The sequence below is a fragment of the Notolepis coatsorum genome (genome assembly GCF_963971535.1).
Source record: "Notolepis coatsorum genome assembly, chromosome: 1".
NCBI classification, from domain to species: domain Eukaryota; kingdom Metazoa; phylum Chordata; class Actinopteri; order Aulopiformes; family Paralepididae; genus Notolepis; species Notolepis coatsorum.
In genome coordinates this window covers 100,199,325-100,219,744 of record NC_140165.1, presented here as the reverse complement: position 1 = coordinate 100,219,744, position 20,420 = coordinate 100,199,325, and the positions used below count along the sequence as shown (strand labels likewise).

The following is a 20,420-nucleotide window of genomic DNA, read 5'->3' as shown; positions in this document are numbered from 1 at the left end:
GAGGACATTTTCTTGGGCGTACATACAATATACTGTTTCCAACATTGTTGCTAGCTGCTGTATTGTTTTCTGGAGGAAACAAATTAAATGTTTTGTCTCTGTAAGATTACGTATATATGTGTCGTGGCCGGAAACGGTGGTGTAGTGGTGGTTTAACCCTTTCACTACCACACTACAGAAGGTTAACCACCGCGGCTAGGTGGCGCAGTGGGCAAGGTGCTCGCCACCAACGCAGGATATGCTGGGTCCAAGCCCAGCTCTCGGCGTTGCTACCAGCTTGGCTGGTCGTTCATACTAATACAATTGGCAGTGTTAGGGGGTGGGAAGCTGGTGGGTGGGGATCGGACGTTGTGGACAGCGACTCCTACAGGTCGGTTGGTGCGCCTGCGCAGTAGAATCAGGAAGCAACGGGGGCGGCGTGTCCCTCCCACGCAGACCCTCGCCGCTGAGAGATCGCGCTGTTCAGGTGAAAAGATGCGACGGCTGCCTCCTCGTGTACCGGAGGGGACACGTGATGCAAGGCTTCGTCCACATTGCAGCCGGCTTGTGGGAGGCATGGCCTAACAACGTTCGAGACAGGGGAGGGTAGAATTGGACGATACGAAATTGGGGAAGGGAGAAAAATAGAAAAATGGGGAGAAAAAGTAGATACAAAATAAAATAAGGTTAACCACCACTCTCTCCTAAAGCTAGAAGTCGGAGAGAGAAATATGTGAGCTCTTACACCCAAATTAGGCTTACATTCTCGCATTGCCAGAGGGTCTGAACCAGAAGAGCTCACACAAATAGTTTATGGCCTCATAGAGTCCCATCCTGTTTCTGATGTCTAGCTTTGGGAGAGTGTGGTGGGTGCTCACCAACACTAACTGAACTGATGATGTGAATTCTTATAATGTTTGCATTCCCCACAAACAGACACACGGCCGTCTGCTGCCAATGCGTCCGAGAGACACTGAAGGACATGATACACTTCTATGTCTACGTCTTGATCATTACATCTGCACTACTCCCCCTGCCTCAGTCTCTCCCTCCTCTCTCTGTTATCTCCTACAGAGACCTTCCAGATCATGCGTCAGACGCGGGCCCACGAGGGAAGTGTGTTTACCCTGTGTGTGCTGCAGGGCGGCGCTCTGCTCAGTGGTGGGGGCAAAGACCGCAAGATCATCCGCTGGAGCGCCGACCTGGCACCGGAGAGAGAGTGTGAGGTGAAAGACACGTGTGTGTGTGCGTGCGTGCGTGCGTGCGTGCGTGCGTGTGTGATTTCTTAGCCGTATATCAGTTTTCTCTCCCTTACCGATCATGCGATCATGTCAACAGCCACTGAGATGTTATCCATCTGTTTATAATTATCTTTCAATCCTTCTCCGCCGGGTTTGTGTCTGTTTTGAGAAGATTACCTTTTTTTTGGGAACCTATGTCGCCGTCCATTGGCAAAGTTGTTATTTCTGCAAACATGAAGTCCTAATTTTAAAACAATCCGACGGACAGTATAATACCTTCCGTACTGTTTTATCGCCGTTTTGTGACGGATCCATGTGGCCGGGCCCTTAAATGGAGCTTCCCTCGTGTTTGCCTCTCTTGTTGCCGTGCTCATGATTATATACATACTGTGCCAAAGTAGATCCCATGAGGTGCTGATTACTCTCCTGCTCCGCATGCAACACAGTTGAACCCTTTCACTGCCACACTACAGAAGGTTTAACCCTTTACTATCGGTTACCATCGGTAGTGTGATAGTAAAGGGTTAACCTTCTGTAGTGTGGCAGTGAAAGGGTTAACCTGCTGTCGTGTGGCAGTGAAATGGTTAACTTTATGTGTATTGTCACAGTGAAAGGGTTAACCGTTTGGTAGTGCGGCAGTGAAAGGGTTATCCAACACAGTTTATGCGACCAACGTTTCTGCAAAGAGCCTTCTTTTGGGTCTTTGCCCAAATGCATATGCAGCAGGAGAGTGCGATTTCACTGCCCTTATGATTATGATTTCAACCAGGGTGAGACACAAGGTTCCCCCGAAAATGCAATCTGCAGATTCCACAGAGGAAACGATTAACTCATGAACCGTGCAGTGGCTTTAAAACCGTTAGAGAAAAGGATAGAACATATCAAAAAGCAAGAATCGTATCAAAAGGGCATCTGTGGTCTAATCTGTGTCAGTTTAGGCATCCTTGACGTGGTTTTAAAGGAACACGCCAACATTTTGGGAAATTAGCTTATCGTCTATTCCAGAAAGAGACAAGAAGATAGATACCAGTTTCCTCTCTGTGCGTTCAGTAGAAAGCTATCTGGCTGCTCGTTAGCCTAGCTTAGCACAATGAATGGAAGCGGACAGTGCCAGTTTGCCTAGGCATTGTCCAACTAACACCTCTCCCGAAAGCTAACCGGCAATGTCCGCTTCCATTCATTGTGCTAAGCTAGGCTAACGTGCAGCCAGATAGCTTTCTACTGAACGAACAGAGAGGAAACTGTTCCTGTTGTCTCTCTCTGGAGAAGACGATAAACTAATTTCCCAAAATGTTGGCGTGTTCCTTTAAAACCACGTCAAGGACCCCTAAACTGACACAGATTAGACCACAGATGACCATTTGATACGATTCTTGCTTTTTGATATGTTCTATGACATAATTCTATGTCTATACTGTAGATGAGACTACTGTACTGTAGTTAGAGGAGAGATTAGATTATTTAGATTAGATTCAGATTTATTGTTGCATCTTTGTCATATTTCACATACAAAAAAGAGCAAAATTCTTGGGTCTTGCCGCCCTCGACCTACGGCATGGCATTAAAATACACAACAAAACAATACAATACACAAAAACACAATAAAACCAGCATAATAGTGATGTATGAAAAAGTGACAGTGCTGAGTGTGGTTGATATAAAAAGTGAATGGAACACTTAACACTCACAGCAGAATAAAATCAACGTAAAATACTTAAAATACTAAATACATACAGTAAATACACACAATGTATGTTGTATGTATGTACAATGAGAGAGTGAAAACTATGACCACCAGAATAATCACACATTTATGACTATTCATTGTGTTCCTTATGGATGAAACTATTGTGAAATTAAACTATTCTTAATTTTGCTTCCCTATTCCAGAGGCCCCTGGGGGTGCCCAGACTCCACAATAGAGAACTACTGCTCTAGAGGACCCACATTTATTCTGTGTAATCTGCACATTTCTTTTAATCTTATACCATTTGAAATCAGTAGCATAGCAACAGGAGAGGCGAACGCTGGACCCACGTCTCACAGCCTGCCATGGATAACCGTCTCAGTGACAATCAACATAGTTTTTAAAGGAACACAGCAACATTATGCGAAATGTGCTTACCATCTTCTCCTGAGTCAGATGAGAAGATAGATGCCAATTTCCTCTCTGTGCGTTCAGTATAAAGCTATCCGGCTGCAAGCTAGCCTAGCTTAGCACAAATGAACGAAAGCAGATACAGACTACTAGCCTAGCTATTAGACAGCTTTCACCTAGAATTACCTTTAGGAGAAAAAAAAACTCTTTCTAATAAAACCTCTTTCTAATACCTGAATAGATTAAAAGGATGTAAATGCTCTACAACCACAGTACTAATAATTTACTTTTGTATGATTTCTCCAGATTCCCGAGAACTTCGGGGCGGTCCGTACCGTCATAGATCTGGATGGGGAGGAGCTGTTAGTTGGTACCACCCGGAACGCCATCCTCAGGGGCACTTTCTTGGACGGCTTCGTGGCCATAGTGCAGGTATGCAAATATCTTCATTTGATTTAAAGTTTTTCTGAAGGGCGGGCAGTTACAATATTGTGTTACATATTACAGTATGTAATATGTGATGTAGTACTGTAGTAGCAAACTGAAGTATGTGTTTATTTACATAAGTGTGAGCAGGTGTGTGTGTGTGTGTGTGTGTGTGTGTGTGTGTGTGTGTGTGTGTGTGTGTGTGTGTGTGTGTGTGTGTGTGTGTGTGTGTGTGTGTGTGTGTGTGTGTGTGTGTGTGTGTTCTGGTGTGTCAGGGTCATGTGGATGAGATGTGGGGCCTGGCGACTCATCCCTCCCAGAACATCTTCATCACCTGTGGTCACGACAGACAGGTGTGTCTCTGGAACACAGAGGAGCACAAACTGGACTGGTGCACCACACTGGAGGTAAGACACACACATTATACACACGCACACACACACACACAGATTTAGGACTCAAACATAAGGTGCGGTAATAAGTGAATGAATGGAAGCGGACATGACCGGTTAGTCTAGGCATTGTCCAACTAACACCTCTCCCGAAGGCTAACCCGTCACTGTCCGCTTCCATTCATTGTGCTAAGCTAGGCTAACGTGCAGCCAGATATAGCTTTCTACTGAACGCACAGTGAGGAAACTGGTATCTATCTAAGAGGGTAAGCTAATTTCCCAAAATATTGGCGTGTTCCTTTAAAGTGTAATGAGAACGTAGACATCTACTTGTTTCTTCCTACTGCGTATCCCAGGACTACACCGAATAGGAAAACTGGGAACTTTGCACCTGCAGTTTAACCAAAGTCTGTCTCATAATTGAGGTCTGCTCCATGCAGCTGTTGGCCTCTCAGCAGCTCGGTCAGAAAGACTTCCTGCCAAGCCAACATCTTACGAAACACTCTATAAACACCCTACGAACACCGCTATGAAAACTGCTCAGAGATCCTCACAGACCACATCAGGGACGCTGGCACCAATATTACAGGACACGTCTGACGTTATCATTAAAGACTGAGCAACACATACAAATATACACACACAATCATTATTTCTTTTTACCCCCATTCTTAACCACATCCATCTCTTCCAGGAATACGGCTTGTGTGCAGATTTCTGTCCCAACGGCGCTGTGGTTTCCATAGGCCTCAGCACTGGAAGGTAAAACACTTAACATTTACCCAGTCATAGTACATTTACATTTCGCATTTACATTTACAGTTTGCCATTGAGCTGACACTTTTATTCAAAGCGACTTGCAAATTGTGCGCAGCAAGTCAGCATGAGGGGTACACCTCTCTGGCAGCTAAGTGGTATTGTCCGTCTAGCAGTGCCGAACTTGAGTGCTTCACTCTGAGTGCATAGTAGTATAGGCATATTAGCATAGTACTGTAGGTAATAGTATAGGCATAGTAGCATAGTACATAGTAGATAGTAGTGTAAACTATGGATTAGTCGGTCGCAGTCAACCAGCACCTGCTAACGGGTCGGACCCTTTAGCTTAGCTGGTTAGTGCGGCTGCCTGTGGATCCTATGGTCACAGGTTCAAATCTCTCGGTTACAGTAGTATAGATGTATTAGCATAATAGGTAGTAGTATAGACATAGTAGCATAGTAAAAGACAGTAAAAAGGTTATTATAAAAGAATTTTTATGAAATGGTGTGTTTTTATTAGTCAACAGTGGAATGAATATCTGGTGGGTTGCAGCTGTCCTGAGTCCTGACTGTGTTGGGATGTTTGTTCCACCACTGTGGAGCCAGGACAGAGAATACCCTGCTTCATTTCAATGACCCCCCAGGAGACCGAAGCGGAGTGGGTCTTGAGGGTGTGTCGTTGACTCGTTAGAGACCATTGACCAGAGATAGCGGGGAGCCGTTCCCCTTGTTACACAGAATGCCAGGTCAAGAACCTTGAAGGCGCGGATTTGTGCAGCAATGCTAGTGCAGCCTAGCTTAGCACAATGAATGTAAGTGGACATGGCCGGTTAGCCTTCGGGAGAGGTGTTTGTTGGACAATGCCTAGGCTAACCGGCCATGTCCGCATCCATTCATTGTGCTAAGCTAGGCTAACGTGCAGCCAGATAGCTTTCTACTGAACACACAGAGATGAAACTGGTATCTATCTTCTTGTCTCTCTCTGGTGAAGACGGGAAGCTAATTTCCCAAAATGCTGGCGTGTTCCTTTAAGCCCAAAGTATGAATTTTGCTCCCTACTACTCAGTTTGCCTTCATTGTAATATTGTCCACATATGTTTCCTCCCGCTCTCAACCCCCCCCCCCCCGTAACAATGACAGGTGGCTGGTCCTTGACCTGCAGACCAGGGAGGTCGTCTCGGAATCTATCGACGGCAACGAGCAGCTGTCTGTCATGAGATACTCCCCAGGTCAGATATCAGTACACATGCTCAGTGTGTGTGTGTGTGTGTGTGTGTGTGTGTGTGTGTATGTGTGTGTGTGTGTGTGTGTGTGTGTGTGTGTGTGTGGTGTGTGTGTGTGTGTGTGTGTGTGTGTGTGTGTGTGTGTGTGTGTGTGTGTGTGTGTGTGTGTGTGTGTGTGTGTGTGTGTGTGTGTGTGTGTGTGTGTGTGTGTGTGTGTGTGTGTGTGTGTGTGTGTGTGTGTGTGTGTGTGTGTGTGTGTGGTAACGGTCAGAATACCAACCAGACTCTAAACTGTACACGTCAGGGTTGGGGTCGGTTTACAAAATGGCTTCCCCTTTTTACCGTTGGGTGACAAATGAGCCTTTTGTAAGAAGTGCTGTTGTCTCCCGGTGCTGAACGTTGCACCCTCTCGTAAATCCTGGGGACTGGACCCGCATCATAAGTCAGAGTTACGGTATGGCACGTAATTCGGGAGAATCGTCTGGTTTTTGGGCCAAAATGTGCAAAATCTCATATGTCACGCTGCCAGTTTTGGGTTTCTGTGACGACCACTGACCTATGGTGACGATGCTGTCTCAAGCCCTGCCCTCTTTTCCTTGATCCTCCGATCACAACTGTTGCTTTCCTCGGACAAACTGTGATAGGAGGATTAAGAAAAGAGGGCGGGCTTTTGGTAGATTTCTCCCTTTAGATTCAAGCTAAAAATGGTTAATTATCAAAAAATCAATCAAATCAAATCAAATTTATTTGTAAGGCCCGACAACACGTTAATGTCCCCATGGGCCGGACACGTCTTTAAACAAGTCAAGAAGAAACATAACAATAAGTCAAGAACAAAACAAGAACACCATAAGGTCCAACAAATTTAAAATAAATGCAAATAAATTAATGAATGCAACACTCCCAGACATACCCCACGCGAAGGTAAGGAAAAACTCACTAAAACCTAACAATAGGGAAAAATGCACCACAGGCAGTGTGGAGGAGAGAAATCTTAGAAGGGCCATTCAAGGGGGGATCTCCTAGGGCTAGGCGATAAAACGATAACGATAACTATCGCGATAAATTATTTCCTCGAAATAAACATGAAACGTGGTCGCAAAGTTTCGATATATCGATTTTCCAAACTTGGATATGAGCACACGCACTAACAACCAATCAGGGAAGGAGATGGCCGAGAGCGAAGGAGACCCGGAAGGAGACCCAGAGGTAGGACTCACTCAACAACAAGGCTTGCTAGGCTAATTAGCTTGCACGGCGCTGTTTTATATATTTACGTGCCGAGTATGTGTGGCGTGAATTCTGAGGCCACGTTTATAGTAGTGTGGGGTATACAGTGGACGTCGTTTCAATATATTGTGGCGGAAGAGAGTATTTTAGTGTCATATTTAGCACATTGTCATGGAATACATCGCTTAGAAACAACAGGCTGGCTAGGATAACTAGCTTGCACGGCACTGTTTTATATATTTACGTGCCGAGTATGTGTGTGGCGTGAATTCTGAGGCCACGTTTATAGTAGTGTGGGGTATACAGTGGACGTCGTTTCAATATATTGTGGCAGAAGAGAGTATTTTAGTGTCATATTTATTACATTGTCATGAGATACTCCGCTTGTCGGCTAACTGCTAACGTGCGCGGACTGATGACGACATCAACTCGACTCGAGACATTCGCAGCAGCATAAGAAGTTAATTAAACTTGACAGACATTATATCGACGATAATTATCGATATCGAATTATATGAAAATTATTTTATAATTTTATCGCAATAACGTTTTTGGTCATATCGCCCAGCCCTAGGATCTCCCTTCTTAGATGTCGGTGATAGTAGTGTTGCAGACTGACAGTTGGTAAGCATGCACTTATGTGTGTAGTGACACAGATGAGTGCATGCAATAGCAACTGAACATTTTGAAAAATTAAAGATAGAGCTGATAGCGATAGCAACTGAACATTTTGAAAGATTAAAGATAGAGCTGATAGCGAATCTATTTGAGGCACAGGGGCGGCGCAAAGAGGGTTGCTTAATAATGATTCTATATTCTATCTTCAATTATTTTGTTGTTATGTACTTACTTGCATACTTGAAACATGTCACTGCCATTGTACTTGTATGACCCATGCGTGACAAATAAAGACTTTGTCTTTGTACTTTGTACTTGCGTTGAAGTGTTAATTTTGGCAGCTATTTTAATTTTAGTTTTTAGTCTTAGTCATGTGTCAAATGCTCCTTTTTAGTTTTCATCATATTTAGTCACCTTCATTTATTTTTCGTTTAGTCAGTTTTAGTCAACTACAGGTCTGAGCATTTTAGTCTTAGTCAGTTTTAGTCTCGATTTTGTCTTTTTTGTTTTAGTCTAGATTTAGTCAGGGGAAAAAGCTTCGTTGACGACCATATTTAGTCATAATCTTCGTTGACTAAATTAACACTGGCGTTGACCAAATACAACGTTGATCAACATAGGGGCCCCCCAGGGCTGTGTTCTGAGTCCCCTCCTCTACTCCCCGTACACACATGACTGCGTGGCACAGCGGAACAACAACACAATCATCAAATTTGCTGACGACACAGTAGTGGTGGGCCTGATCTCTGCAAACGACGAGAGGGCCTACCTGGAGGAGGTTAAGGTTCTAGCGGGATGGTGTCAAGAGAACTGCCTCTCCCTGAACGTCAGCAAAACAAAGGAGATGATTGTGGACTTTAGGAGGTCGGGGTCAGGGACTACAGCCCCCTCAGCATCGATGGGGCACCGGTTGAGAGAGTGAACAGTTTTAAGTACCTCGGAGTCCACATATCCGAGGACTTGACATGGACCACACACATTGACATTGACAGTGTTATCAAGAAGGCACGACAACGCCTCTACTTCCTTAGTTGCTTAAGGAAGTTCAACGTGAGTCAGAAGATCCTCAAGAACTTCTACTCATGCACAATAGAGAGCATCCTGACTGGCAATATCACCTCCTGCACTGCACAAGACCGCAGCAGACTACAGAGAGTAGCCCGTTCAGCCGAACGCACAATTGGAGGGGGGCTTCCCACTCTCCAAGGCATTTACAACAAGCGGTGCATGGGCAAGGCGAAGAGAATAATCAAAGCCAGCCACCCAAACAACTGCCTCTTTGAACTGGTGCGGTCAGGCAAGCGATACCGGAGTCTCATGGCAAGCACAGAGAGACTCAGAAGGAGCTTCTATCCCCAGGCCATCAGGATGCTCAATGAACAATGATTGCTCAATGAACAAGGGTTGAACAATGAACAATTCTAACAACCATCAAATGCACTCAGAGCACACACATCCACACGCACACACTCACTTTAAACAAACAACTCACTGCTGCACCCACTTTACCCACTTTAGAACACCTAAACACACTTTATATTTATTGGCAAAGAATTTGCACTACAACCCATACCTCATTACACCCAGGGGTGTAAAAAGTACCCAGAAATTATACTTAAGTGAAAGTATGGGTACTGTCTCAAAATCTGACTCAAGTAAAAGTCAAAGTATCTGGCTAAAAACACACTTGAGTAAAAGTAAAAAAAGAAAAGAAAAAGAAAAAAAACGAATTGTAAGGAGTAAAACAATAATTTTTTCTCTGAAATGTAATGGAGTAAAAGTACAAAGTATACAAACCTAATAATACTCGAGTAAAGTACAAATCCCCCAAAACAGTACTTAAGTATTGTAACGAAGTACAATTACTCAATTACTTTACACCCCTGATTACACCTTACTGTAAATTGTACCTAAATTGTACCTCATCCCATTTCTGCATTGTACTGTATAGTATATAGTATATTGTATTGTAACTCAGTTACTTTTCTACTCTGCATTGTACATTGTATATATGTATATATTGAACACTTTTTGTCTACGTAGCCTACTTGACTTCTATTTTATACTTACTATACTTTTTTTTTTTTTATACACTTTTTCTCCCATTTTTCTATATTTTCTCCCATCCCAATTTCGTATCATCCAATTCAACCCTCCCCTGTCACGAACGCTGTTTCTTGCCTCCCACAAGCCGGCTGCAATGTGGACTAAGTCATACATAGCACAAGTCCCCTCCGGTACTTGAGGTAACAGCAGTCGCATCTTTTCACCTGCGCAGCTCGATCTCTCAGTGGCGAGGAGTAACGCGTGGGAGGCTCGCGCTGCCCCCGACACTTCCTGATTCTACTGCGCAGGCGCACCAACCGACCTGTAGGAGTCGCTGTCCACAACGCCCGATCCCCACCCATCAGTTTCCCACCCCCTAATACGGCCAATGTGTATTAGTATGAACGACCAGCTAAACTGAAAGCAATGTGGAGCGCTGGGCTCGAACAGGCAAGCCCAGCATCTCCGTCATTCGTGGCGAGCGCTTTGCCCACTACGCCACGTAGCCGCCCTATACTTTTTATACTTATCTATTTTTATCTAGCACAATCTCTGGAGCAAAACAAAAAGAAGCATTTTATATAAAAGTATTCTGTACTTCTGTATGACAACTAATAAAGAAACTTGAACTTGAAACTTGAAATACAGTTGAAATTGACCCCAGTTGTTTGGGACAGTGACCGCTTGTGTGAATTCCTCTTTTTTCATATGAACTCACATATTGTCCTTTCAGATGGCAGCTTCTTGGCTGTCGGCTCCCACGACAACTTCATCTATATCTACAAAGTGGCAGAGAACGGTCGCCGTTACACCCGCTTTGGAAAATGCAATGTGAGTGGAGGGATTCTGGTATATTCTGAGTGGGTGGACGTCATGTCAATCAAAGGTCTTTTGTACAGTGGCACAGTGTTCTTCTTTGTTGTCATGACATGTCTTGTTGCTTGGATATGACTCTTCCTTTTGTTTGACCCGTCCAATCAGGGACACTCCAGCTTCATAACTCATCTCGATTGGTCCAAAGATGGGAAGTACATTATGTCTAATTCAGGCGACTACGAGATCCTCTACTGTGAGTGGATTTGGTATCTTTCTCTCTCTCTCTATGTACATCAGTGTTGTAGTCGAGTCATTAAATCTCGAGGTCGAGTCTCGAGTCCCCAGTGTTCGAGTCCGAGTCCAAGTCCGAGTCACCAAAGAAGAGCCAGAGTCGAGTCTCCATCACCCTAGTCCGAGTCCAAGTCATCAATGTTGAGTCCACTCCACTCTGGCAGTCAAAGAGCTGACATACAAATAAAGAAAGGTCTACATTAAACATAAATGACGCAGCGGTCACCGTTTCAATGGGAGTTTATTTACTTTGTGACACAATAGCCAAACAAATGCACTAGCCATCAATATCGTATGCCAAATGATTAGGGAATATACAAATAAATAACTGTATTTATCAATTAACAAGTCCGAGTCCTTGTCTGCACCTTCCGAGTCTGAATGCAGTCAATGCTCAAGTCCAAGTCCGAGTCATCAGTGCTCAAGTCCAAGTCAAGTCACGAGTCCTGAAAATCAGTCCAGGACTTGGACTCGAGTACTACAACACTGCTGTACATAGATTCACAGTTAACCGTACATATTTGTATATGGTAATTGCTTGATTTGACTATTGATCTGTACTCCGACAGGGGAAGTTGGAGAGGAAGGATGTAAGCTGTTGAGGAACCGCTTTGAGAGCAAAGACAGAGAATGGGCCTCCTATACCTGTGTGTTGGGCTTCCATGTCATGGGTGAGAAGGACTCTTATTACTAGTATCGAACAGAGTGGCAATGAAGATGCACTATCTTAAAGGAACACGCCAACATTTGGGGAAATTAGCTTACCATCTTCTCCAGAGAGAGACAAGAAGATAGATACAGGGGTGCAGTCGTAATATCAGAACTGCCTAGACGCCACGTGCACGCGCATACATGTTCCCTCGCGTGTGCACAGACCAGCTCAAGCAAACCCCCCACAGGGCTTGTATTTTGGTCTTGCACTTCTCTTTCTTTGTTATGCTATGCAAAGATAGGTGATAAGTGCCGGGTACAGTAGAGTGAAAGTTGTGAACGCATTTTTGTGTGCGTGCACATCCGTGTGCGCACTTCTGCTCAGCGAACTGCTAGGACGGCGTGGTACCGAGTGGTACCACCACTGCATCACTGGATAGATACCAGTTTCCTCTCTGTGCGTTCAGTAGAAAGCTATCTGGCTGCACGTTAGCCTAGCTTAGCACAATGAATGGAAGGGGACAGTGCCGGTTAGCCTTCGGGAGAGGTGTTAGTTGGACAATGCCTAGGCTAACCGGCACTGTCCGCTTCCATTCATTGTGCTAAGCTAGGCTAACGTGCAGCCAGATAGCTTTCTACTGAACGCACAGAGAGGAAACTGGCATCTATCTTCTTGTCTCTCTCTGGAGAAGACGGTAAACTAATTTCACTAAATGTTAGCGTGTTTAAAGGAACACACCAACATTATTGGAAATGCACGTACTGTCTTCCCCAGTCAGGCGTTTGAGGTCTATATCTGACATGTAACATTACAACACTGCTTCCATATAACCAGGCGTTTGTGGTCTATATCTGACGTGTGGTCTATATCTGACGTGTAACATTCCAACACTGCTTCCACCATATAACCAGGCGTTTGAGGTCTATATCTGACATGTAACATTACAACACTGCTTCCATATAACCAGGCGTTTGTGGTCTATATCTGACGTGTGGTCTATATCTGACGTGTAACATTACAACACTGCTTCCATCTAACCAGGCGTTTGGCTGGAGGGGTCTGATGGTACCGACATCAACGCCTTGTGTCGCTCTCACAGCGAGAGGGTGGTGGCTGTGGCCGACGACTTCTGCAAAGTCCACCTCTTCCAGTACCCTTGTCCCAAGCCCAAGGTCAGACTCTGAATAATAATAATAATTCATACATTTATATAGCGCTTTTCTTTCTTTTTTATCAAACATTTTTATTTTCAATTTTCAACAAACAACAACACAACATCAACGTCAATAATAACAACAATAATAATAATAATAATAATGACAAGACAATAAGAAATAAGAAATACTTACAGATGAAAACGTACCTAATACAAAATACAAAATACCAAGTAAAAAATTAAAACATCACAAAAGACATTAGACAATGGACAATTGCCTCCTTCACCACCACTGGTAGCACCCAACCTTGGCACCAGGCACACAACACACTACACAATGGCTGAACGGCTCAGGAGACAGGGATTTATATCAGCCAATTAAGGGGAAGGGATGATTAGGTGGCCTTGATGTCAGAGACCTGATTGGGAATTTGGCCAGGAACGTCTGGGAACCCCCTACTCTCTATGATGGGCGTCCTGGGTTCTTTAACACAATGGCGGCTGCCCGACCACGGAGATCTCCGTGTTTCGATTCCACCCGTTGTGGACAGAAGCACGGATATATCCGTGGCAAGTTGTTTTTGCTTTTATTTCATTTTAATAACCTATTCAAGGTCGCCGAGATGCACTGCAGACTTTGAATTCGAGAAAGTGCAATACCGGCCAGATCCTCTTGAATAGAATAGAATAGAATAGAATAGAATAGAATAGAAATACTTTTATTATCCCGTGGGAAATTTGACACTGCAAATCGCTCAACATTTAAACATTTAAACATTTAGACAGGACAGGTCACGAATTAGAATAATAACACAAATCAAATCAAGTTGCCTAGGATAAGAGTAGAGTAAAATAGAATAAAAATTAAATAAAATATACAGTAAAAATATACTGAGCATGGGGGAAGGGGGGGGGGGGGTACAGGTAGTAAAAAAACAACACAGCAGTGTAAACAAAATTGGTCAATATAATTAACTATCTAACTAACTGAAATAGGGGCGATATCGCGATAATGCAGTGTGCCCCGTGGCTGAACGGAGCATTATTTTCTTTTACTTTCAATGGAGTTTTCAGTTAGCTGAATTCTGGATGTGCAGCATGTAGCTTGGATTACGTTTTGGATTGCGGATTTCACTATGCAATAAGGGGATTTATCATCAGCCAATGGACATATCGATCTACCAGATGGCGATCGATAACGGGGAAATGCTCGGGGGAAACCAACCGGCTCATGGTAAGATCTTTTTCACGTAAATTACAGCCCGATCGAGCCTTGTTATGATACGATACGATCGGCCTATGTGGCTACTTAGACGAACACGGTTATTGGTAATCAATAATAAGAAACAACGTCCCCCGCCCCCCCCCCCCCCCTTTCATGCATACATGCTTGAGGATCGTGCCGATCATATGCAGTTTGAGTTTTAACTGTAGCATCTGTATAACGGAAATGCCATTGGATATAACGTTAGTATCTATTAGCCCTTTATCTCGCCTTCCAGGAAATATACTAGACCAAATGCCGTATAACGCTTATATTCACGGCGCTATAAAATGAGAACATATTGATGAAAAAATGATTTCTTTAATCCATTTTGACGGTTTATGGTCCCAATTGACAATGAGAATGGACAGATAGCAATACTATAAAGTATAGATTTAGCTCTACAAACAGCCCCACGTCTGTTTACATTTGCCGGTCCTCTAGAGATTTATTAGACGCATCCCAATGGCCCTGAATGTGTTAACAACGAGATTCAGTCAGGACCTCAGTTTAGCATCTCATCCGAAGGACGGCACTCGCAGCTATACGGTGTCCCTATCACCATAACACAGGCATTGTTACTGACTAGTCAAGAGGACAGAGTGCCCCCTGCTGGACAACAACACCACTTTCCGATCATGAGTCCGGAGCTCTACTCATGTAGCCACGCTGCCGGACACATACTATTATCACAACAAACCAGATTAATGGACCTTGGTCTCAGGTCCCTTTTTTCTTGGTCCTGTCACTTCCCTCAGGTTTGAGATCTAGGCTAGTATCCAAGTTACTCATTATTAAATATTTGAAACATGTTTTAAATAAGGTTCTTTAGTTTGCTAATACTAATATGGTAATCATATAATATAATATGTATTATTATTATTATTATTATTATTATTATTATTATTATATATGTTTATTATTTATTTATTTATTTTAGACCAGGAATAATTTTCCAATAGTAGGTTTTAATTGCACATATTTAATTATTTCATGATTATGAATTTATGATGCATCGAATCTTATTGAATCTCTTTTTTATCAAATCTTTTTTATTTCACATAACATATAACAAGACATACCATAACACAACACAATAATAATGTAAAGAATAATTGAAGGGATAAATAAAATAAAATAAGACAAAATAAAATCAATCAAATATATTAAGATATATAACAAATCAACAGACAATAACAATAACATTGGGGGCCACAATACAGAGAACAGGACAAATTATAATTTATATAATTATAAAAAATACAAAGTATATATAAATATAAAATAAAATATAAAAATAAGAATTATAATAAAAAATTATGCTAAAAGACATATGGATCTTGTTGAATCTCAATCTCAAATCAAAATGGTTGGATCAGATCATTGGGGGCAGTGGTGGTCTAAAGGTTAGAGAAGCCAGTTTGTGACCAGAAGGTTTGATACCCTTGACTGGCAGGAAGAATCCGGGCAGGGAAATGAGTGAATAACACTCTCACACTCTCACCAACTGCTGAGGTGCCAATGGAACAGTGTCAGACTGTGGTTGTAATGGGCAGCTCTCAGGTGTGAATTAGATTAGATTAAATTAGATAAACATTTATTTTCATTATACAGCACAAGTACAGTACAACGGGGGCGGTCAGGTGGCGTAGCAGAGATTGCGTTCGTCACCAACCCCAGAGACGCTGGATTCGCCTGTTCGAATCCAGCTCACAGCTCCGGGGTTGTCACCAGCTTGGCTGGCCGTTCACACTAATACAATTGGCAGTATTAGAGGGTGGGAGAAGCTGGCGGGGTGGGTCCGGGTCGTTGTAAACAGCGACTCCTACAGTTCGGTCATGGCACCTGCTAAGCGCGGATAGGATATGTGATTAAACTGGGTATAAAATATATAAATTATATAAATACCCCTGTCGTTGCCCTTGACCAAGGTACTGGCATTACAACTGGAGTTGGTCCCTTGACCAAGGTACTGGCATTACAACTGGAGTTGGTCCCTTGACCAAGGTAATGGCATTACAACTGGAGTTGGTCCCTTGACCAAGGTACTGGCATTACAACTGGAGTTGGTCCCTTGACCAAGGTACTGGCATTACAACTGGAGTTGGTCCCTTGACCAAGGTACTGGCATTACAACTGGAGTTGGTCCCTTGACCAAGGTACTGGTGTTACAGCTGGAGTTGGTCCCTTGACCAAGGTACTGGCATTACAACTGGAGTTGGTCCCTTGACCAAGGTACTGGCATTACAACTGGAGTTGGTCCCTTGACCAAGGTACTGGCATTACAACTGGAGTTGGTCCCTTGACCAAGGTACTGGTGTTACAACTGGAGTTGGTCCCTTGACCAAGGTACTGGCATTACAACTGGAGTTGGTCCCTTGACCAAGGTACTGGCATTACAACTGGAGTTGGTCCCTTGACCAAGGTACTGGTGTTACAACTGGAGTTGGTCCCTTGACCAAGGTACTGGCATTACAACTGGAGTTGGTCCCTTGACCAAGGTACTGGCATTACAACTGGAGTTGGTCTCTTGACCAAGGTACTGGCATTACAACTGGAGTTGGTCCCTTGACCAAGGTACTGGCATTACAACTGGAGTTGGTCCCTTGACCAAGGTACTGGCAGTACAACTGGAGTTGGTCCCCAGACACCACACTGTGTGGCTGCCCACTGCTCCTAAAGAGTCAAAATGCAGAGAATGGATTTCCCGCAAGGGGATTAATAAAGGTTCAACTTACTTACTAATTGTGCTAATCAGATGTATGTACAGAGTTGTAGTATTAATATGTACAGTGACATGGGTACAAAGACAGTATGGTAGTAGTCTAAGTCATACTGGCCAGCAGCGTAACTAGTAAGAGCAGGTAAGGGATATGTACAGATATAGATATAGTATCTACAGGTATGTAAAAAGGATTATATACGCTAAGAATTCATATTTACATATACAGTATATCCTCTTAACTGGTGCCCCCAAAAGTGGCAATTATTTTACTTGAACTTGAGGACTGCATACTTTTTTCGCAAACCAACATACTATACTTTATACTTATATCACATGCATGAGCCTGGTCTCTTTTGAAAGATAACATTCTGAAGTTTCTGATACAATAAAGAAAATTCACTTTTAGTGCTAATGAAATAGAGTAACATAGGTCTGAACTTGAGTTGAACTTGAACTTGTGTACTCATGTTTTTCTGTAGTAGTTGCAATATCCAAAAGTATATATCCAATCAAATTGGTATGGCTGAAGTCTCTTGTAGTACATGTCCACATTTCATAAAAATCTGTTCAGAAATGAGTGATTAGGAGCGATTTTGATAAACTGGGAGAAATAAAAAAGCTCTGCAGGTTTCAGTTTTCTCATTGACTCCAATGCATTCCACGTTTTTTTCTCTTCCTGTTTTTGCTTGTGACTTTTCACCTAGATCCCTGATTTGCTCATCCCCACTTGGGGTATCATTAGAAAGCCACACTCATTGGTTACAACCCTGTCCAATCATTTTCGAGATCGCCAAATGATTGACGGAGCTAGAGCCTCGGGGGTTGCGTGTGGTAATAAAAGAAAAAAAAAGTCTGCCGTGTACTTTGGCGCACGCCTCACATATCGGCATGTAACTCGAGAAGCGCTGAGCGGATTTTGTCGCCTGGAACGGCAATCGACAGGAAACAAATAGGGCTTTAATTCGATATATATATTGTATTAATAAATATGCACACCGAGCGCCGGTGGGCAAATTGTTAACAAGACGGCCTGGGGCCGGGTCGGTGACAGTTAAGAGGATACAGCATTATTGTACATGCTATCATACATAGTTATATGGGTTATATGCAGGTATATAAATAGGTATATAGAAGGATTATAATGTAGGTATATTTCGACAGATGGATATATATATTCAAACCTTTATTTATTCTCGAAAGGACGATTGAGGTCACCCTCATTGTCAATGTCGTTGAGACTTTTCAATCCATCATTTTTTTTTACAATATAATAATAATAAATATGTATAACTATATATATAGCATGTGTTTGTTTATCCTCCACGTCATTCATGTGTGTCCCCCCCCCCCCCCCCCCCCCCCCCCCACCAGGCACCGAGCCACAGGTACGAGGGCCACGGCAGTCACGTGACCAACGTGCGCTTCACCCACAGCGACAGCCACCTGCTCTCCATGGGGGGCAAGGACGCCTGCATCCTCCAGTGGAGCGTGAGGAGTGGCGGCGGGGAGAGGGTGGCCTCCTCCACCTCCTCTCCTGAACCGGCCTCCACCTAGGAGAGGAGAGGAGAGGAGGCGAGGAAACTAAGAAGACATGTTGTGCAGAAGCTTGTATGTCACGCATGTGCGTCAAAGTGTAAACAGAAAGGATTGTTCACACAGAGATAGAGGGAGAGCGAGAGAGAGAGAGAGAGAGAGGGAGAGATTGCATTATTACCAGATGTTTTTTCCCCCCTCTTTCTTTCCTTTTTTTTCTGTTGCTTTGGCAACGCAGGTGTATTTATTTGTCACGCCAAAACTGACCTATCTCAAGCTCCGCCTCTCTTTTCTGGATCCTCCAGTCACAACTGTTTGTGAGGAAAGCAGCAGTTTTTTATTGGAGAATCAAGAAGAGAGGGCTGGTTTGTGATAGGTCAATTGAGAGAGAGAGAAAGAATTGAGAATTGAGAGAGAGAGAGTTGGTCACCATTGTGGTTCGGGTTGGCCGGGTACCTGTGGTGTCTTTTGTTTGTGTCACTTTCATAGAGCGCTTGAAGAGAAGGATGATCTTCTGGACGTCTATAGAGTTAGTCCATAATGGATCTTTAACTCATGGTGTACCTCTATGATCGCGTCAAAATCCTTGTCGAAACTGGACGGCGTGAGATCCTTTTTCAGAACACCGGATATTTCGGATTCTGTCGGAATTATTGTGAATTTTTCCTGAGTCGTTGCAACGTGGTCGACATGTGTTACCGGGGGTTACCGGGGTGACCTCGGTCTCGATGACAAAGACTTAAAGTTTCAGTGAACATTCCGTAGTGTCCTGTATTATTTTTCTTTGTTCGTAGTGAAATGTCGCTCTTGTTTACCGCTTACCAAACTAACCAAGGTGGTGCCTTGTGGCTTATATGCCCATTTATTTGCCTAAAATATGCCTAATGTGCATTTTATTTTCTTACACTTCTTAACGATTTCAGTGTTTGGTCAATATTTCAGCTAATATTAAAGGGGAATGTCACCCATTTGTATTGACATTCACAATTCACATTGTGTTCTTCCTGTGTCCCAGGACAGTTCAGTCAGTATTATTTTTTGAACATGCACTTCTCTCTCCTAGAGCTAGAAATAAGAGAGTGAATCCTCTAATCTGTGATGTCACCTGGATGTACAATCTGGGACTGCTCCATAGACAATAAATGGGGCACTAACTTTGTTGGAGACCTAAAATATTACGTTGAATTCTCACAAATGAGATTCATATATTCTAGCACTGTTAACAGTTCTGAACCAGAATTGAAACCTCAAGAGCTCACACAAACTCTCCACCACCAACTGACAAAGTTAGAGCCCCATTTACTGAGCAGCTCCATATTATACATCCAGCTGACCACGAATGTGAGGGTTCTCCCTACAGCTTAGGGTTGACAGTGGCTCGGGAGGTAGAGCAGTCGCCTGGTAATCCGGAGGTTCTCGGTTCGATTCCCGCTCCTCCCGGGCAGTGTGTCGAAGTGTCCTTGAGCAAGACACTTAACTCCTAACTGCTCCCGATGAGCAGGTTGGCACCTTGCATGGTCGTGAGTGTGTGTGAGTGAATGGGTAAAATGTGAGGAACAAATTGTAAAGTGCTTTGGATAAAAGCGCTATATAAATCCACTAGGGCTGTCCCTGACTAAGGATTTGGATAGTCGACTATGATTGGCCAAAATTTGCCGTTAGTTGACTATTACAGGTAGTAAAATATATATATATATATATATATATATATATATATATATATATATATATATATATATATATATATATAACATTTAATTTTTTTTTTTTTTTTTTTTTATCATTCCATTTGGGCTGTGGGGGTGCTTAATGTCTGAAGGAGTCGACTGAAGGCTTCTTGTCCTCTGCAAAAGCATGCAATTGGTCCACTGATGGATACATCTTGATATTTGTCTAGCCTAGTGTGTTCATTAGATGGGTGAAATCCTCTTTCAGTGCCTCTGTGCCTGTTTTCTTAGGCAGTTAGCCTCTGGT

At 43.2% G+C, this 20,420-nt stretch overlaps 1 protein-coding gene across 1 annotated transcript in view; it reads left to right on the top strand.

The window, feature by feature from the left end:
- Nucleotides 1–20,119, top strand: part of eml3 (EMAP like 3) — a 214,663-nt gene extending 194,544 nt beyond the window's left edge. Inside the window, exons 15-24 of the mRNA XM_084332193.1 lie at nt 1,054–1,205; nt 3,625–3,750; nt 4,020–4,151; nt 4,831–4,898; nt 6,033–6,121; nt 10,743–10,840; nt 10,991–11,078; nt 11,686–11,787; nt 12,810–12,940; nt 18,285–20,119. Coding sequence (XP_084188319.1) covers nt 1,054–1,205; nt 3,625–3,750; nt 4,020–4,151; nt 4,831–4,898; nt 6,033–6,121; nt 10,743–10,840; nt 10,991–11,078; nt 11,686–11,787; nt 12,810–12,940; nt 18,285–18,467 — 1,169 coding nt within the window. The 3' untranslated portion in view covers nt 18,468–20,119. The remainder of the gene's footprint in view (nt 1–1,053; nt 1,206–3,624; nt 3,751–4,019; nt 4,152–4,830; nt 4,899–6,032; nt 6,122–10,742; nt 10,841–10,990; nt 11,079–11,685; nt 11,788–12,809; nt 12,941–18,284) is intronic.
- The last annotated feature ends 301 nt before the right edge of the window (nt 20,120–20,420 follow it).